We start from the raw sequence: 18,391 nt of genomic DNA, 5'->3' as shown, positions 1-18,391 counted from the left end.
GGTTCCAACTTTTGGAACTTTTCTCATATTTCTCCCCGAAGCTGCCTTCATAGTAGGGGCCTAGAACTGTGATCTGTAACTCAGATCTCACCATCTTTTTCCTAATCCTGCTGGTAACCAAGCCAATATTTTCTTTCTCTTTACTCTATTAAAAATGTCTGATATTTTAGCATCCTCTCTCACTTCCAGGCTATAAGTAGTATGGTTATGAGTCTATTTAAGCCACAGAGATGGGAAAATAGCTATTTTAAAACCTCCTTAAAAGCTGCAAGGACCAGATTTTTCACTTCTAGGAAAAAATGAACACAAGTTGTAGAGTCAGTAGTATATGTGGGGGATGAACACTCACCTTTGGGTGACCTGATGGTTTTATTTAGGCTTGGCTTATCAAGCAGTGCTGCTGTATTGAATCCCAGCCTCTGTGCAGAGGCATCCCCTGGCTCATTGATGTCCTCACAAGATGGGTGATTGGTTCTTATCTGGTGAAGATAACGTGTGCTATGCTATCACCCATCAGTGGCAGCCAGACCCAGCCTTGCTACAGCACAAGCAAAAAAAAAAAAAAAAAAAAAATAATTACCACGTATACCATGCCTTTTGCTTGCACAGAGCTTCCAGGGCTGTCTCAAGACTCCTGATATACTCTGAGGGCAAAATTACTGCTGTTTGAAGTTAATGTTTGAAGTTAATTTTATATTTTAGGTACTTGTGATGTCAGTCAGATTATGATCCAGGCTGTGGTAGTACAAAAGAGAAGGAACTCCAGTTGCTTTAATTCAGGGTTTAGATAGGTGTTCTACAATAGGGCTTAATTCCAGAAGATGTGAAACTAAATATCAAGGACATGGCAGAAAATTAGGGAGTATTCAGTGCCAGCACAGCAAAAACCACTATTTTGCTGGCTGAGAGTGCACCAAGAAAGTAGGGGAAACCAGCAAGGGCTGGAGAAGCACCAGAGGATAAATATTCCTTCTGAAATCTGAGAAAATATAAGAAAGTTACAAAAGAAAAAAAAAAGAAAAAAAATGCACAGCATTCACATAGCAGTCTTTAGTCTGCATATGGGGAAAGTGGGTCACAGAGATTAAATGCTTTGACCAAGATCAGAGAAGGGGTGTTGGGGAGGATAAAAACCTGCTCTGGATTAAAAAAAAAACAAAAAGAGAGAAATAATGTTGGGGAGAATGGAATGAGCACAGGGAGAGGTGCTTGCTGCTGTATGGACTGTGAGGTGTGGCTGTAAATCCTCCATCCTGCAAAAACCAGAGCACTTTCATTGTCACTCACAAGTGCCAAGGGCTGAGACTCAGCGAGAGCTGGGCGTTAATAATTACTCCCACATGAGAAGCTGTTGCTGCTTGTCCTGGGCTCTCTTACAAAAACTCAGATGGTTTGAACCCCTCTCCCCATCCCCACTGACCAAAACACAAAGTTGGGAGGCTTGGTGAGCTCTCCCATCGACCTGTACGTCACCAGAATGTGCATTCAGTCTTCTCTCCCCCCCTCCAGGCAGCTGCATGACAGTTTCCCATATTCTGGGCACCACAAGTGCTGAGTACCACAGGAAATACCAATATCATCTCCCCCAGAGATTCTTCACAGTCTGGCTCAGAGGTCACAGCATGCTGCTTCTGCATATCTGTGGTGAGGGATTGCAGTTGTGCTGAGAGCTGCTCCAGAAAAATCTTGATTGCTGCTGGCATCTTCACTCACTCCCCAGGTATTTAACACATTCCTTACAAGCGTTTCCAGCCAAAATCTTCAAGTCAGCAGAGGTTTTTAGTATAGACTTAAATGTCAGGCCAGCTTGAAAAATGGCACTGGTCTGAAACCCCAGTTAGCAGCTAAGATGGCCTCTGATTTACAGCACTCCGTGCCTGCAGTACTCTGGGGTGCTTGTGGCTCTGCTGATAGATTTGGAAAGGAGCTGAAACATTTGGCCTCAGCCAGATTATGTTGTTGGGTAAAGGTCTCGTTCAGTGGTTGTGCTAGAGGTGAAAGATGAGCAGGGGATGTGTAGCCCACAAGCTGTCATCATTTGCTTTTCCAATACCAGCTCTGCACAGAGGAGGTAAAGCCGCCTCCCAGACTGGTGTGAAGCCAGTAGCCTCGAGCAAAAGGGCAGGAATTTGGCTCAGTCTGATAGCAACAGTTCTTTCCTGAGGCTCTACCTGGATGTGGTGCAGCTACATCTTCAGAAGGCTGCTCTGCCATATGCTGTGGGACTGCCCTGGGACACACTGTGCAGAGCTCAGAGGAGAGCAAAGCTGGCATTTTCCCTCTTTTCCCAGAAAAGGATGTGGCTGGACCTCTGCCACCTGCCCCACATGGTTAAGCACAGTCACCTTGCTCCTTGGAGGCACCTGCACTCGCTCAGAATTGCCAACAAACCGCCCTGAGGGAAGTGGCTCCAGAGTAACAGACACACATTGGCAGAAGGCAATGCTGAGTGTCACTTCATTAGCTCAGGCTGCAGATTGGATCATTCCACACAGTGTCAGAATACCCCAGAAACCTTATTAGACAGTTATGCTGCTAATCAAAAAATTATTAGAAACATGGCAGGGGGGCTGTTTTCTAATAGAAGTTTCCTAAAGTCATCATTTTTTGCACAGCTTCCTTTGTAGTTGCTCAAAACACTGCACAGGCTATAATTAACTCTATTGTGATAGGAACCAGGAAGCATTTCCCATGCTATGATGTTCTTAGGCTTCAGAATATTAAAAAATATATGACATGTTGAAGAAATGCAGCCATCCAAGAAAGACCATCCATGAAGATGGTCTCCTAAAAACTGGTGTTGAATCATGCTGGGCTGGGGCTGTGCCTATGGATATCTTAACCCAAACCTCCTTTAGTGCCGGTGACTTCTGATGCCATGTCATTCCTGAAGGATTTGTGTGGGGTAAATCCTTATCCATCAGTTGTAGAACTGGTGACCAGGAGCTGATTTTCCAGTGTGACATCTGTGGCACTCTGACTTTCCCTAGAGCTGCTGATGCTGAGCATCTCTGAGCCTATTTTCACTTAGTACAAATCATTAACTGCCCCACACCTCGATGCTTTACCCCAAGAATGATTAGTTATTCACCTTTCTAATGCAGAGAACCACTGATGGCAAGAGCATTATCACGGGTGAACAATCGCTGACTACACAAGCTTTCATCACTTTAAAGTCAAGCTCAGCCTTTCATGCAAGCTGTTGCATTTCTGTATTTCTATTCATGTTTAATGACCTCAGCACTTGCACTCTGTCTTTGATCTCGAGTCATGCATGGCTGTACTGTGGATCTATTTATTGGAAGGCCGCTGCATTCAGTGCCACGTTTTTCTCATCTGCTGTGACCAGGTTGATAGCACAAAGCACTTTGTGTAGGAGGCTTTCAAGTTCAAAGCTAGTCTTGCAAGGGCACAGGGAAGCTGTGAAGTCACAGCTAATTTTAGTCAGTCATCATGACACTCATAGAGTAGGCAGAAATCAAGAGATTGCCCGGTAGAGACAAAGCCCATCCTAAAAGTTTCTGAACGTTATCTCCTGGTATGTCATTAAAAAAAATAATCCTGTGTTTGTGTGAGGATGATTAACCATTGGAACAAATCATCCAGAGAAAAAAAGGATCTTCCATCTGTGAGGCGTGCGGTGTGAGCCTGCGCGCCTGCCCACGGCACACCTGCCCAGAGCCTGCTGCCTGCCCAGCCAGGGCCCTGCACCCCGGCCCGGGGCTCAGCCCCAGCACACAGGCAGGGAAAAGAAACCAGAAACACCAGGGAACAGCACCAGAACCCTCTCTGTCTCAGGGTGATTCACTCCTCCCTTTTGCTAACTGTTTTACAACACCCATTTTATCACAGAGTATAAACAGCAGCGCTTGCTTCTCTCAGGAATTTTAGCAGAGGTAGAGCTAAAATGGCTTTGTCATTAAGGAGGGAAATACAGGAAGATTCAGAGGAAGGGCTGAAGTCTGGGTGCCTTCTGACAGTGAGAGAAAGAGGAATGATTTAGTGGAATATTACCTCACTGCATCGAACCACTCAATCTGTCCCCATCTGTCACTGAGCACTTGCAGGAGGGTGCTGGAAAGGAAATGTTGAGTGCCTTGATAGTCGAGTAAATCAAGTGGGTTTTTTCCTTTCCTTTTCCTTTCCCTCCCTCATTAGGCTTTGCACGCTCACAGTACACAGCAGGTCCCTCAGTGTGCTGTGCCCAAGGTGAGGGGACAGCCCCTGGGTGCCTCAGGGCTGCGGTGGCCCTGGGGCACAGAGACCAGCTGGGGGTGCCCACAGGGCTGAGCTGCCCCTGGGGGCTGCCCCTGTCTCCAGCAGAGCCCCAGGAGACACCTGGGTGTGGAGGAAGGTGGATGGAGAGGGAATATGTTCAGCCAAGCTGCAGTGACTACAGGGGGACAACATGGGCCCCTGAGCCAAGGAGCAGCAGCACAGGCAGAGGCAAAGCTGGAGTTGGGCTGTGAAAGCAAGAGGGACAGGTTTGGGCTGAGCATCACCAAAGGGTGGCCCAGCAGGGCAGTGAGGGAGGCTGCAGGAACCAGACTCTGCAGGACCTGCCACAGGGCTGCCAGTGGACACAGAGAGCTTGGCAATGATCTTCCTCCCCAACAGATCCTAAATACTCAGCAGGACAGACTTTTTCTTACTGTTTGTGCAATATGTGTCTGAGCCTAAGTGCTGATGGAAACCAAATCCAAATAGTTGAAGCTCTGTTGCAATGTGTGAAAGGTTTGTTAGCGACTTTGGAGAGTTTAATGAAAGGGTGGGGAAGGGAGCTGGAATTAGGACACCACCACAGTCAGGAAATTTTGCTGTTGGATTTGAAGGGGTGGGGGACCTTTCTGTCAAGGTTTCAGCCATGTGAGAAAGGAAATTGGAGAGGGAAAAATTAAGAACCTACTAATTCTACAGGATGTGGTGAAATTTTTGGAAAGAGTGAGAATGTTGGCAGCTGCCTCACTGATGCCTTTCCCTGAGCTGACCCTTCTGGTCCCATGAAAGAGGTCAGAGGTGTGCTCTGCTGCCTGGGCTCCCATATAGCCTGGAGGAGTAAATAAAGGATGAATCCTGCAACCCCTGGAATTAATATCAGCTTTGCTGGTTTGCAAGCTCCTTGCAGCAAGAGCCATATCTGCCTGTTTATGGTGAAAGAGCCCACAAATCTCTGCATGAAATGCCATGAGTGCACTCACATGTACAAGAGAAAAAGTAAATAAAGACAACCCAGCCCTGCTTGCTGGGCTGGAACCAGGCCATATTCTTAGTTTGCTTCTGCACTGTGTTACTGCCTTGGGATTTACAAAGCCACATTATGCTTTAAAAGCAGATTTAATCCTTTCCATGTGTTACAATGCTGTGGCAGAGGCACTGCACCAGAGTTTGGGAGACCTGGTGGGGATCCCAGCCTAGGAAGGGAGACACTGCCCAAGCAGTGCAGTGCAGAGCTCTCCAGGGCCCATGGCCCATCCTTCCTGTGCCATCTGCTGGGATGCAGAGCAGTCATTGCATCCCAGGCTGGCTCAGGCTGCAGTGATGCAGGTACGCATTAAATGCAGCACAGGCACTTGCTTTATGTAGTCTGGGAGATTTGTGAACTTCTGGGGACAGGGATGTGCCTGTAACACTCTGATATCAGGTGTCTTAATTTGAGTACATGCTTATTAGGAAGGGGAAGCAAGGTGTTTGGGGTGGAGCATCAGTCTGGGGTGCTCTGGGCACTCCTGGTACACAATATGCACAGTTTCCCAGTTTGCAGAAGGAGATTTTCTGTCCTTTTGGCATTGTGCCTGCCTTCATTTTCTGCCCCACTAAGCTGCTCACACTCAGATTTTTGGGAAACCCCTGCCACAGGGGTATTTACACCTCTCCTCTGTGGTTATATTGCTCTTTCCTCCTCTCCTGCACACTTTGCTGTCACCCTGCATTGTACATCTTGTCACAGAACAAGCTGCCATCCATCCTCCGCCCTTCAGTGCACCAGGATTGCTCAGCTTCAGCCTCTCACATCCAGCCTTTCCCAGCCCTGATGACCAGGCAGAGCGACCCAAAGGCTGCCACCATCCTCCAAGGCACACATGGGGGAACCTGCCCTGCCAGGTCCTTGGAATGTGTCCTGCTGCACTGGGCTGGGTCTGCCTGCACTCAGGACTCTCCTTGAGAAACCACAGGTGATTTGCTGATGTGCATTAAACTCATCTCCGTTCCTGTGCTCAGAATTATTGATCAGTCTAATGACTGCACCCCTGCTGGTTTGCCATTTCATATCTATGTAACAGAGAAAGGCACATTGATTTCGCTGTTATCAAAATCCTCTTGCATTTGCACAGTCTATTCTCTTCCTGCAATTTTCTAATTCCTTCTGGAAAACACATTACACATTGTCAGGATCAAACTCCTGAGACATCTTGTTTAAATCAAAGGGATTCTCAGCACCTTCTGTTTCTTTTGAATATCCATCTGTGCAGAAAGAACAAACCCCAGAGCTGCTGGGGTAGGGGGAGGCCCTGGCAAGGACCTTGGTCTGGGGTCACACTTGCTGGTGTCATCCTTTGCTTTGGTTCATTGTGCTGATGAGGAAAATTAGCTCAGTCCCTCTTGACAAGGAATGTTAATGATCTCCAAACACACAAGGAGATTTAGAATCACAATAAGACTGCTGTTTCCCACACCACTACAAATTAACAGTATCAACAATAATCACTTTTCTTACCTTAAAGCGCTCTCCATAGAGGAATGCATTATTCCCTTTTATCTTCCCAAACACCATGATGACCTTCAGCCAGTTCAGCTCCTTTCAGTTACTAGTTCTGTAAAACCAGTGTTTGGCCTGTCTCTTCTGTAGGGACCCACTCAGATTTGAGTCCCCCCTGCCACACAACCAAACTAATTTACCTTTTTGTCACCTCTGTAACACTTTTTTTAAAGTAGCAAAATTTTCTAGGGGTGAACTGTGGGCAGGAGGATGCAAATAAAGCTGAGTTTCAGCTGGGCTTGCTGGTGCTCAGCAGCAGAGCCTTCCCTGCAGTCCCCCAGGCTTATAAATGTGTGCTGGCCCAGCCAGCTGTGCACCCTCAAACCTCAAACACCTTGCTTCCCCTTTCCTCATATGCACCTAATCAAATTAAGGCAGCAACTCATTATATGTGATGGTGCCCTTTCCTGCAAGGTCTCTCTGCTAACCTAAAATCTGGCAATAAACATGGAAGTGCCTCCAGTGTGGTGGGATATCAACGTTATTCTATAGCATATCTGTAATATCAATATTCATATAATATTAAAAATTAATGCACACGTTTCTATTAATAATGAAATGACTGCAATATTAATAAAGTTAAAACACACATTGGCACAGATCTAAGTGCAGTGAATAAAGGGAAGTGTTTAATCCAGCCTCTCTCTTCACAGGCTGTGGGTATGGGGAATGAAATGGGGAATGAGGCTTTTCCCCTGCTCCAAGGAGGTTCCAGGGCTGCACAAGTTCTGTTCTATTTTCTCATCTGATTTCTCCTGCGAGGACCTGTCTCCTTCCCTTCCCTTCCCTTCCCTTCCCTTCCCTTCCCTTCCCTTCCCTTCCCTTCCCTTCCCTTCCCTTCCCTTCCCTTCCCTTCCCTTCCCTTCCCTTCCCTTCCCTTCCCTTCCCTTCCCTTCCCTTCCCTTCCCTTCCCTTCCCTTCCTCCTCTCCTCAATGGAAAAGCAGAGGGGACTGCAGGGCCACTCACATTTGGAAATACTTGTGGTCACTGGTTTCCCTATTATGAGGGCAAAGCAAAGGTAAAGGGTGCCCTCCCAGCCCCTTCCACTGCAGACAGAAATTAAAGGGACTCTGCAGGTGTGCTGGGGAGAGGAAATCTCCCCCAGGATGGGAGAAAAGATAATTGATTAGGGCAGAGTTTAGGAAATAATGGGGATGCAAAAGCTTAATCTTCCTTCCAGAACAATTCTCTCAAATCAACTAACCTCCATTGTGAGTGTCAATTAATGGAAATTAAATTACTAAAAGGGGAATCGTAATAATTATCGTAATAATTATTGCCAAGTGAATATAGTGGGGATGTAGGACAGTGAGGTTTTGCCTTTATCTTTTCTACATCACAGGGAAGGTGTGGAGAAGCCCCTCAAGGATGAGTATGGGATAATGCATATCTCAAAGCTGCACCATCCAAATTCCCTGTCCAGGAGTGTCTGCAGGGCACAGGAACTTCCACTGCTGCCGAGGGTGTGAACTCTGAACCCGTGTAATTGGGGCCGTTCTCATTACCCAGATAAATGCTTAAAGCCACAAGTTAATTGGGACAAATTACAACTACAAAGTTGCTCTGCTCTTGTCTGATAAACTCTCCTAGGATCTGGCAGGTCTGAGGCAGTCCTTAGGTATAACTCTTTTACAATGTCCACTTTTTTACAATGATACAAACCAGGGCTACTGCCTTCACTGGGTGAATTAGGCCAGCAGGAGATGAGGAGCAGGGCTGCTGTTTCGTCCCATGGTTCATTTTTTGTGCTCTGATTTTTAAAAATGGAGCAAGAGATGGGACACAGGCACATTTGGACTGCTCCTATTTTTCTTCTTGATTTTGTGTAAATTGAAGTCTGTGGTATTGAGCTTATTTTATGGGGACAGACATGGACAGAAAAGCAGCCCCCACACTTCCAGTGTGTTCTGCAAATCCAGGCTTTGGGGGTGCACAGGGTGTTTGGGGAGCCCTCCTATTTAGTGACAATGGTAGAACCAGGCTTGGATTTTAAATCCAGGTTATGGGAATTTCTGCCGTGCTGGCATGTCACTTTGAACTCAATAAATGACTTAGCCTTTCACCAGCCCTTTGGGTTAGTGTTGAGCCCCTCTGAGACTTCAGATCTAATACAGGCACTTTGTACCTGGCCACATTAATGAAAACCAGATGTGAAATTACCCTTCAGTGGCACTTCAGTCCTTTCTTTTTTTTTTTTTTTTTTTCTATCACCACTGCAAAGGGGGAGGCAAAATTCAGAGGCACTGGAGTGGGTACCCTGTTTTCAGCCAGGAGGATTCAATCTCTCCCAAGACTTTTATTTCCCTACCATATGCAGAATCCACGAGGATCTGGCAATACCTAATCCAGTTTTTCTTTTCTGTCCCTCAGGGAAGGTTGTGGAGCCCAGCAGAAGGTACCTGGTAACTGCCAGGGATGTTTCTCCTCTCAGTTTTACAGGTCTGGCCTGGACACAGTGTGCTCACTCCTCCAACCCCCCCATCTCCACCAGCAGCAAAGCACGGATGGTTGAACGATGAATGACTTCACTTTTCCAGTTCCAGCATATGTTTGCATGTCTGAGAGCAAGAAACATGTGAATTTCACACAAACTGTTGGAATTCCAGCTCTGGGGACTGACAAGTAAATATGAAGTCACACAGCATTTCATAGAAAACCCACAAATCTTATGTTTGCTGGGCTAAAGTTGATCCTTTGAGGCACCAGCCAAGAAAAACCTCTCATATTATTTACACCAAGATTCTTCCAAATTCTGAAACTGCAGCTTGATTGAGGAATTCATGCCTTGTAAACTACAAGTTTCCCAAAATACAGCCAGAGGCACATAATCTTTTGCTAAGCTATCCATAAGGAGCTCTGCTAGCTTAGGTGGTGAATCAAGTGTGGGATAACAGATTACACTGAATAAAAATCAAAAACCACAATGACAAAATAATGTTATAATATTAAAATAAATCAAATAATACACTGCCATTATTCTGATACAGAATTTTTGCACAGCAAATTTGATACATATACAAGAAGTCAGGCAGCCTATTAAAATAAACTTCAGGGTTCCTTTTTTCTTTAATATAAACTACATCTTAATACATAGTTTGAGATGATCAGGTAGTTTTACACCAACTCAAGTAACAACAGCTTCTCATCTTAGAACACTAAAATAAGTAAATCTTTTAATGCTCTGAATACTGAAATGTTCTGTTTCCACGTGCCACTTTTTAAAAGTGTAAAAACTACATCTATTGGTTAAACCTTTACCCTAGAGGTGTGCCTAACTTACAAATAAAATTATATTAATAAAGATATGAAATGCAATGTAAATACAGTTGTTTTGGCAATTGTCACACGCTTCACACTCTGCTGTTATCCAACTCTCAGTTCAATTCAGGTCTTCCAAAGTGTAAAGATGTGGCCAAATTTTTCCAAAACTGGCAATAAACTTGGATGTTTTCATTCTGGGGTTATACTAGAACCATGAAGCCCACAAATTTATTCAGGAATGGTCAAGCCCCTGCCCTCAGAGAGAGGTTTGCTCTAGTAGATGTTGTTTGGCTACCCCAAAATGAAATCATCCTCCACTGCGAGTCCCTCCTGAAAACCTTGGCCACAACAGCAGTGTCTCATCTCCAGCTGATGTTGGTGAGGCAGGGAAGTGGGGTTCAGGGTTTCCCCTGGCAAGTACCCCTTTTTTTGGTCACGGCAACGAGAGAACAAAAATACTGAGTGGCTCTTTGGAGTGCAGAACAGTTCCTGCTAAAAGAAGACATCTTCTTTCCTGAAGTCTGGCAGACACCTGAACCTGCTGGGAGCAGTCCTGAGGCAGGCCAGGCTGGGCAGGCAGGGGCAGGTGTGGTGCATCCTCCGCCCCGGGAAGGGCACCTGGGGACAGAGCAAGCACATCAGCTGGTTGGGGGGGTTATTTCATCCTTTTCACAAACAGGATGGGGCTGCTGGGGTGCATTCCTTGAGCTTTATCTGCAGCATCAGCCTCATGACGTGGGTGAGACAATAGGAAGTTGGCAATACATACAGCCAGCAGCAGCCAAAGATTTCTTTGTTACAGAACAGCTTAAAAACTTTTTAGCTAATAACAAATTTACTATTCCCCACAATCAGTGGCAGGGAGAGCCACGGCGCTGGTGGCTGGGGGGATGAAACGGGAGGAATATTGGGGAAATGGAGAATGCTGCCCAGTTCCCTCCCTTCAGAGCCAGAGTTCCCCACGAGCTGCAGCACAGAGCAGATGGCAAAGGCAGCCCCAGTGTACACCCAGCCCAGCCACAGTTAAGAGCAGGATGTTAGCAGTCATGTTGCTGTGTAAATCTACATCTGTGACACATGTTCTCCATTTACTGCCATTTCATAAAGGAGTTTGTTGTGAAACTACACTGGCCTTTAACATCACGTTTTGTGGTGCCTCTGTGAAGGGTTTTCTGCGTGTCCCAAACCCTGCCTTGTCACATGGCACAGAGCAGGAACCTTGGGGTCCCGTGGAAATCAGGCTGGAAGGGACCTCTGGAGTCACCTTGCCTGACCTCCCTGTGGGCAGGATCCTTTTCACCACAGGGCAGAGGTTTCTCATTTCATCCCAGCCTCCTCCAGCCACATTGTGCTGCAGGGAGCACATATGGAGTAGATTAGACAAATTTAATTGTGCCATGACATGCACACGCACTGACAATCTTCAACAACTTGGTCACAAGCTCTGTCTCTTACAGGAGCCAAAAGGGACAGCCCAGTGGGAAGTGTCTGGGAGCCGTGGTGCTGCCAGCTGGCAGCACACACTGAGCATTCCCTGGATGCAGCAAAGGAGGCACAGAGGTGCAAAGCCTCTGCTACCAGCCAGGCAGGCAGCCCTAATTCCCTCACTTCCAGATGTCTGTGTGGTTGAAGCCTAAAATTTTAATATTCCAAGATTTTCTTGTGTCTGTGCACAAACTTTGTCTTTAGGAGAGTCCCACACAGTCCTCCATGCATGGTGGCAAGCACCAGCCTGACTCCAGTGACACCCTGCTGGGGCAGGAGGTGGGCAGGGGGCTCACATCCCCTGAAATACCCTGGGCCAGCACCATCTGAAGAGCAGCCCCAGGGTATGTTGTGGGTTTCCATGTGCCACACCACTCCAGTGTGAGCAGAGGCAACTGTTGCAGACATCTTTTCATGAAAAATCCTTTCCTTAGGATTTTTTTCCTTCTGAGAAGCTGAGAGGCCTCAGAAACAAAATGCAAACAATGATTATGTGCTGCTGTGGACTGCAACAGGTGCATCTGGGATTGGTCTCATGTGGTTGTTTGGAATTAATGGCCAATCATGGCACAGCTGGCTCTCTCTCTGTCCGAGCCACAGACCTTTGTTGATTCATTCTTTTCTATTCTTAGCCCAGCCTTCTGATGAGAACTTCTTTCTTCTATTCTTTAGTATAATTTTAATGTAATATATATCATAAAATAATAAATCAAGCCTTCTGTAACATGGAGTCAGATCCTCATCTCTTCCTTCATCCTAAGACCCCTGTGACCACTGTCACAGGCACCAACCTCCCACCCCTGCTGGGGATCCCCATGGGAATCACCCCTTTGGGTGCTCACACCCAGCACTGCACCAAACCCAAATCCTGAGCTCTCAGCCTCCTGACAACCCAGTGATTTATTCTGAACCTTCCACTTGCTGCAAGGAAACGTTCCTTTCATTCCCCACGCTGCCCAACCTCACCTGTCTGCAAACCCTGCCTGGCCCTGCCTCAGACCTGGCCTAGAAATTCCAGCTGGGACTGCTAATGGCATCGGTCCATCACCATCTAGGTGTTGAGAAGGAAACCAGAAGGTGGAACCCCAGCTGCCAGCCATCTCCTCCAGTTATCTCCTGGCTCCTCTGGACGTCCCCGAGGTGCCATGGCCATGGTGGTGCCTGATTTTTATCTATCCTGCAGTAAATCAAAAGTTTTGGTGATCAGGGCACCCAGCTGCTCCCTACACAAGTATTTACCAGACAGGAAACACTGAGCAAACCCTCCATCCTTAAAATAAACTCATTTGACGTTCTCCAGTAAATCAATTTGGTTTGTGTTTCTCAGGAAGATCAGTGGAGAAATTAAAATTAACCTCATAAAGCTTATAAACATCAGTGACTTAGTGTCTGGGGTGGACAGGCATCTACTCTGATTGTAATTATGCAGGCAGTCAGCTTGAAATATATCAGACAGTTTAAATTATTGCCCAATAACAATAAGCTCATAAAACCCTCTAGAAGTCAATTTCTCTTATCCTAATTCCTGGTAATGGAAAGAGCCCTTACAAGAAGAACCTGCTACATTACATAGTAAAAATGACCATTTGGTCCCCAATATCACAGCAGAAGTTTTAAAAATTTAACTGCAATAAAATAGAGCCTTAAACTTCCTAAAACTGAGAAAATAAACTGAGAAGCCAGGCCTTGGAGGAAAGTGAGAGAGGCAGCTAACTAGCTGCACATTTATGATCTGAATTTATTGCCTCATATCTTCCACTTGTGATGACTCTTGGCCTGTGCAAGAGCACAGAGTCATCCCTGAGGATGACTCTGAAGACCATCAGCTTCTCAAATTCCCTGGTAACATCTCACTCAGTCTTTTGTGTTTTAAATAAGCAGCTTTTTTCATACTGCATAAGAAATACATAATTACATAGTCTTAAATAAATGTACTTGTTAAAATCATTGTATTAATAATACAGTGTGTGTATATATGTACATATACATAGATATTTAAAATTAATAGGTAGAACAGAAACAAAGAGAGTCTGTGGAGACTTTTCTCAAGTCCAGATGTGTGTCAACACTTTCTCAGTGCATCAGCTGTCCCAACACTAACTGGTGACATTTTTATGCTTGTGACAGGATCCTGTCCACTGCCACTGGGGTTGGAGGCACTTGCTGTGCTCCTGCTCGCACCAGGAGGGATTGGCAGGGCTGGGCTTGGGAGCTGCCAGAGCTGTTTTGGATCAGGCAACAAAACAAAGCAGCAACAACAAACTAATAAGAAAACAATCTGGGAAGCATGTAGTGCTTTCATCCTCTGACTCCCTTCAGCATAATTCTGACACTAATGCACTTCCTTACGTAGGTGCCTTCATCTCTGCTCCCATGCAGGTACAATGGCTGGATATTGTACGGAATGGGAAGCTTCCCCGCCTTTCCACCACGTCTAGGCTTTGTGCCATGTGCTGCAGAGCTCGGGACACCCCTCCAGCCCCCAGTGAGGTACTCACTCTGTGGCTCAGGGGGTGGCAGTCGTCTCCCAGGCTGCCCATGGGGGTGCACATCCTGAGGCTGCGGATCCAGAGGCTGACGGCGCAGCACATCCCGGCCCCGCACTGCTGGTCTCGGTCACAGGCCTGCGTGCAACACAGCATGGAGCAAATTACATGAATGATAAATGCACTCCAGAAACAGGATGGATCAGGTGCTCAGGAGCTGCCTCTGGCACCCCTAAGTTATCATGGCTCATTAAGGCTGGCTAATAAGATTTAAGGCTGGTTTGCAATACTCGTGTCTCCCTTGGATTGCAACGTGCAGGCTCCTGGCACATTTTGGAGTTGGGACCAGGTTGTTTAAAGCCAGGACCACACACAGAGCTGCTCTGGGCCAAACCCAGGTCTGCCAGTGATTTACAGTCCAAACTTGTGAGCACTGATGGCACGTGCCACTCGCTTTCCCAGCTCCCACATCAGAGCCTGAGTGAGCTCAGGCAGGAGCAAGGACCAACCCCACTGAACTTGTCACCAAAAGAGTCACCAAACCACTCTTGTGGAGAAGCTGAGATAGGAAATCATCCATTTATTTAATGACTTTTAGGTAACTATTCCTTCTAACTTCACATGACAATACCATGGTTGTGAGTGCCCTTGCAGCACTGCATGAGAGCTTTGTTAGGGAAGTCCAAGAGGAAGTAGCTGAAACAATAGTTTAAATGTGGATTCTGTGATTGTTATGTAGAATTACACATAGCTAAAAGAGGTCTTAAGAAAAGCTTTCCATAAGTGTCCACATGCAAAAAAAATGCTGCTGTGGTAGCATTCCCCTTCACGGGAGGCAAAAAAATATTTTAGCCACTTACCCAATACAGCTTAGATAAGCAGAAACCAAAATGCAAACTAGTGGGTATGTCTTGAAACCCACAAACCATGAAGAGCAATTGACACATTAGGGTTTGAAAACAAGCTACTGTACATCTTTCAGTTACTTTTTAACCAAAACTTATAGAGATTTAATGCAAAAACCAGTCTCGTTTCTCCAGTGAGAAATGCCATCAGTTAAAGGTTCTGCTTACATCCTGAATGTAAGCTTGATTACCTCACTGCTCTGGGTGTCTGGCAGCAGCAGTGAGAGATGGAAGGCACTGGTCAGCACTACGTAAATGGGAAACTCATAAAAACATACGTAAATGTTGATAACAGCTCTGGGGAAGGCACATTCCCAGAGTAAACATGCTCTTGAGGGGAAAACTCACTGATCTTACCTTGGGATTTACATGATAAATGGCTTTAGACTGTACTCACTGGGTAAATATTGCACTGACCAGCAGGAGCCAGATCAAAATACATGTGTAAAGCTCAGTCAGTAGTTTAGGAAGAAGCTGTTGCATTAGGAACATTATTAAATATTTGTGTGTGACCCAAACAGCTCCTAAACACAGTGCTCTGTGCTGCAGGTAAGTCCAAACACAGAGCATTTGCTTGTAAGACTAATATGGCCATAAAACTACCACTCTAGCTTGGCAGGTAGATTATACTCACTTTCTGACCTCTCTCTTAAAAAAAATAAAATAATAATAATTTGAAAGTACTCTAATGATATTATTTTACCATAGTCACAAATAAAAATGCAGGTCCAGTGATTTTGGCTGCCACCAGCACACCAATGTCCATTGCTCAGCTGGAGTCACAGGCTCTGCTATTTCTCACTTGCCAGTTCCTGACTCCCTTTTTTTCTTAGTTATGTATCTCAAAGTCCATTCGTCTCTGTGGGACTGGTCCTGGGGTGAAATACCACTCAGCTGAAAAACCCCTCTGGGTGTGTTCTACCAAACAAGAGTCTTGAATGTCCAGGCTGAACAATTTCTTTCCTGACCTCACACACACATATTTACATCTGGCAGAACTTTTAAGGCTCCTTTTCCAAAAATGTATGACAAGTTTTGAAAATATTCCACCCAAGTGTTCCTGCCCACATCTTATCTGCAATGTGTAATTCCTGCTGCTCCTCCTTAACTTCCCCAAACACCACATGAGCACCTCATTTAAACACAGTTTTCCGGAAAATCAGCTCAAGAATATGTCCCAGGTGAAATGCCAGCTGCAAAGGCAACAGGTTTCAGCACAAGAACTACCACTGAATTGAGGAAAGCTTGAAAAAAGTCTTTAATTTGGAAAGGAAAAACACCTTTCAGGCTCAGGGGTTGGGGAACACCTTACGTCAGCTCTCATCTGAGATTTGCCTGTTCATCAAAAGCCAAAAATGCATCAAAGTGGTTTAAGCAGAAATGCTCTGCAATAGTTAATAAAGTAACATTTTCTAGTTCTGATCTATTTTTACTTTTTGAATCTGCCTTGTTCTTGATCTATTATTCAGTGCCTCACAATTACTTTATTTAATGGGTTAATTATGCTTTAAAGGTGTAGCCACAATTCTAATAACAGATAACTGCTCCTCTGTTGCTGGGAATGTTTCCACTTAAAAGAAACTTGAAATCCTCAATTATTAAAAAATTCCTTCACATTCTCTGCTCTAAAAAAAAAATAATCAGTCCTTGGAACTGATCTGACTTCCAGAGAAATGTCCACAAGCTGTTTCATGGACTTCAGGGGTCCGGACAGGGAGCCTGGAGAGCCACAGAGAAATCCACTGCTGTGAGTGCAACTTCTGATGGTTACAAAAGACATGTGAGCTCTCAAAGGAATGCAAATGCTGAGTTATTAATCCAAAGCAAACACTTAAAAAATCATTTAACTAAAAAGTGATGCAACGCTTTGGGTTAAATAACGTCTTTAGGAAAAAAAGTATTTTCACAGCCAGAGTAAATCTTGAGCCTAAAAACAACAACAACAGAGACTTGTTTGCAAGGGGTGGCTGTTGTGGGGGAAATGCTACAGTCATAGGCAAAGAAAAAAAAGAAGGAAAACAGAGTTTTCTGAGGATTGTAATCCTGCCCTGTACATGGAGGGGCTGGCGGAACTTGGGGTGCACAGTGGGCAGTGCAATGCCCTGAGCCAGACCCTCTCAGAGCAGGTTTGGGGACAGCTGGGGCTGCGTGCAGGGAGATGGGAGACAGCTCCAGCCCTGGAAAAGCAGCAGGAATCTCTGCATGCTCCCGGACCAGCCTGGAGAGAGCCCTCCAAAGACATCCCTCACCCCAAAGGAACAGACCCCACATTGTGGCATCCCCTCACCTCAGAGACCCACGGGTCCTGGCATTGCCCACCGCAGAGACTGACACATCCTGCCATCACTCACCTCAGAGAGACCCCAGGCTCTGCTACCACTGAATCCAGACCACCCCTCATCCCTAGAGATGCCACGGCCGGTACCACTTACCCCAGACGGACCCCAAGCCCTGTCACCTCTCAGCACCTGGCACTGCTCTCCCTCCCATGCCCTCGTTATCACTTATCCCAGCTCTGGCCATCCGTCTCCGCACTCGGCACAGCTCCGTCCTGGCACGGCTGAGTGCGGACAGACCCCGAGCCTCGGCAGCGCAGAGAGCAGAGATGCCCAGGGAGCAGCCCCGGGCGACAGAGCGCTCCCCTCTCTCCGGGCATCCCGCATGGCAGAGCGCTCCCCTCTCCCTGGGCACCCCTTACAGCAGAGCGCTCCCTCTCTCAGGCATCCCGCTCCCCTCTATCCGGGCATCCCGCACGCCAGAGCGCTCTCCTCTGCCTGGGCATCCCGCACGGCATCCCGCTCCCCTCTCCGAGCATCCCGCTCCCCTCTCCCCGGGCATCCCGTAGAGCCGAGCGCTCCCTTCTCCGGGCATCCCGCACGGCAGAGCGCTCCCCTCTCCCCGGGCATCCCGCACATTCGAGCGCTGCCCTCTCTCCGTGCATCCCGCTCCTCTCTCCCTGGGCATCCCGCACGGCAGAGCGCTCCCCTCTCCCCGGGCACCCCTTATCCCGGGGGGTTCTCCCAGTCCCGCTATCACTCCCCGCGAACAAACCCCAACACCCGTCCCGCCGCCGCGGCGGAGCCCTCTGTCCCTCCGTCCCTCCGTCCCTCCGTGCGGTGAGGTCGGAGCCGAGCGGCGGCGCTCACCCCGGCGCTCACCCCGGTGATGATGGCTCCGTGTCCCGCGGCCAGCAGCAGCGCCAGCAGCCCCAGCAGCAGCGGCAGCAGCGGCGGCAGCGCCGGCGGGGCTCCGCGCAGGCTCCGCATGGTGCGGCGCAGCGAGCCGGGCTCGGAGCCGCCCCGCCGTTATAAAGCCGGGGCTGAGTCACCCCCGCCCGGCAGCGCCGCGGCCGCGGGGCCGCGCTGACACCGCACACACCGCACACATTGCACACATTGCACACACACCGTGCACACACCGCACACACACCGCACACACCGCACAAATACCGCACACACCGCACACATTGCACACACACCGTGCACACACCGCACAC

At 47.3% G+C, this 18,391-nt stretch overlaps 1 protein-coding gene across 1 annotated transcript; it reads right to left on the bottom strand.

The window, feature by feature from the left end:
• Nucleotides 1-9,731: 9,731 nt before the first annotated feature.
• Nucleotides 9,732-18,161, bottom strand: PROK2 (prokineticin 2). The gene is made up of 3 exons (XM_058032053.1): nucleotides 18,054-18,161; nucleotides 14,003-14,128; nucleotides 9,732-10,637 (listed from the first exon to the last, which is right to left on the bottom strand). The coding sequence occupies exons 1-3, from the start codon at nucleotides 18,159-18,161 to the stop codon at nucleotides 10,512-10,514; spliced, it is 360 nt and encodes a 119-aa protein (XP_057888036.1). The 3' UTR covers nucleotides 9,732-10,511.
• Nucleotides 18,162-18,391: the final 230 nt, after the last annotated feature.

The sequence above is a fragment of the Melospiza georgiana genome, chromosome 11 (genome assembly GCF_028018845.1).
Source record: "Melospiza georgiana isolate bMelGeo1 chromosome 11, bMelGeo1.pri, whole genome shotgun sequence".
In the NCBI taxonomy this organism is placed as follows: domain Eukaryota; kingdom Metazoa; phylum Chordata; class Aves; order Passeriformes; family Passerellidae; genus Melospiza; species Melospiza georgiana.
This window is presented reverse-complemented; position numbering and strand designations above follow the sequence as displayed.

Excerpts from the sequence above, each read along its gene's own strand:
- PROK2 (XM_058032053.1), bottom strand. The coding sequence starts at position 18,161 with ATGCGGAGCCTGCGCGGAGCCCCGCCGGCGCTGCCGCCGCTGCTGCCG. Across the intron at positions 14,129-18,053 it reads ACGGAGCCATCATCACCGGG|GCCTGTGACCGAGACCAGCA; the intron begins GTGAGCGCCGGG and ends TGTTGCACGCAG. Across the intron at positions 10,638-14,002 it reads GCCACCCCCTGAGCCACAGA|GTGCCCTTCCCGGGGCGGAG; the intron begins GTGAGTACCTCA and ends CTCTGTCCCCAG.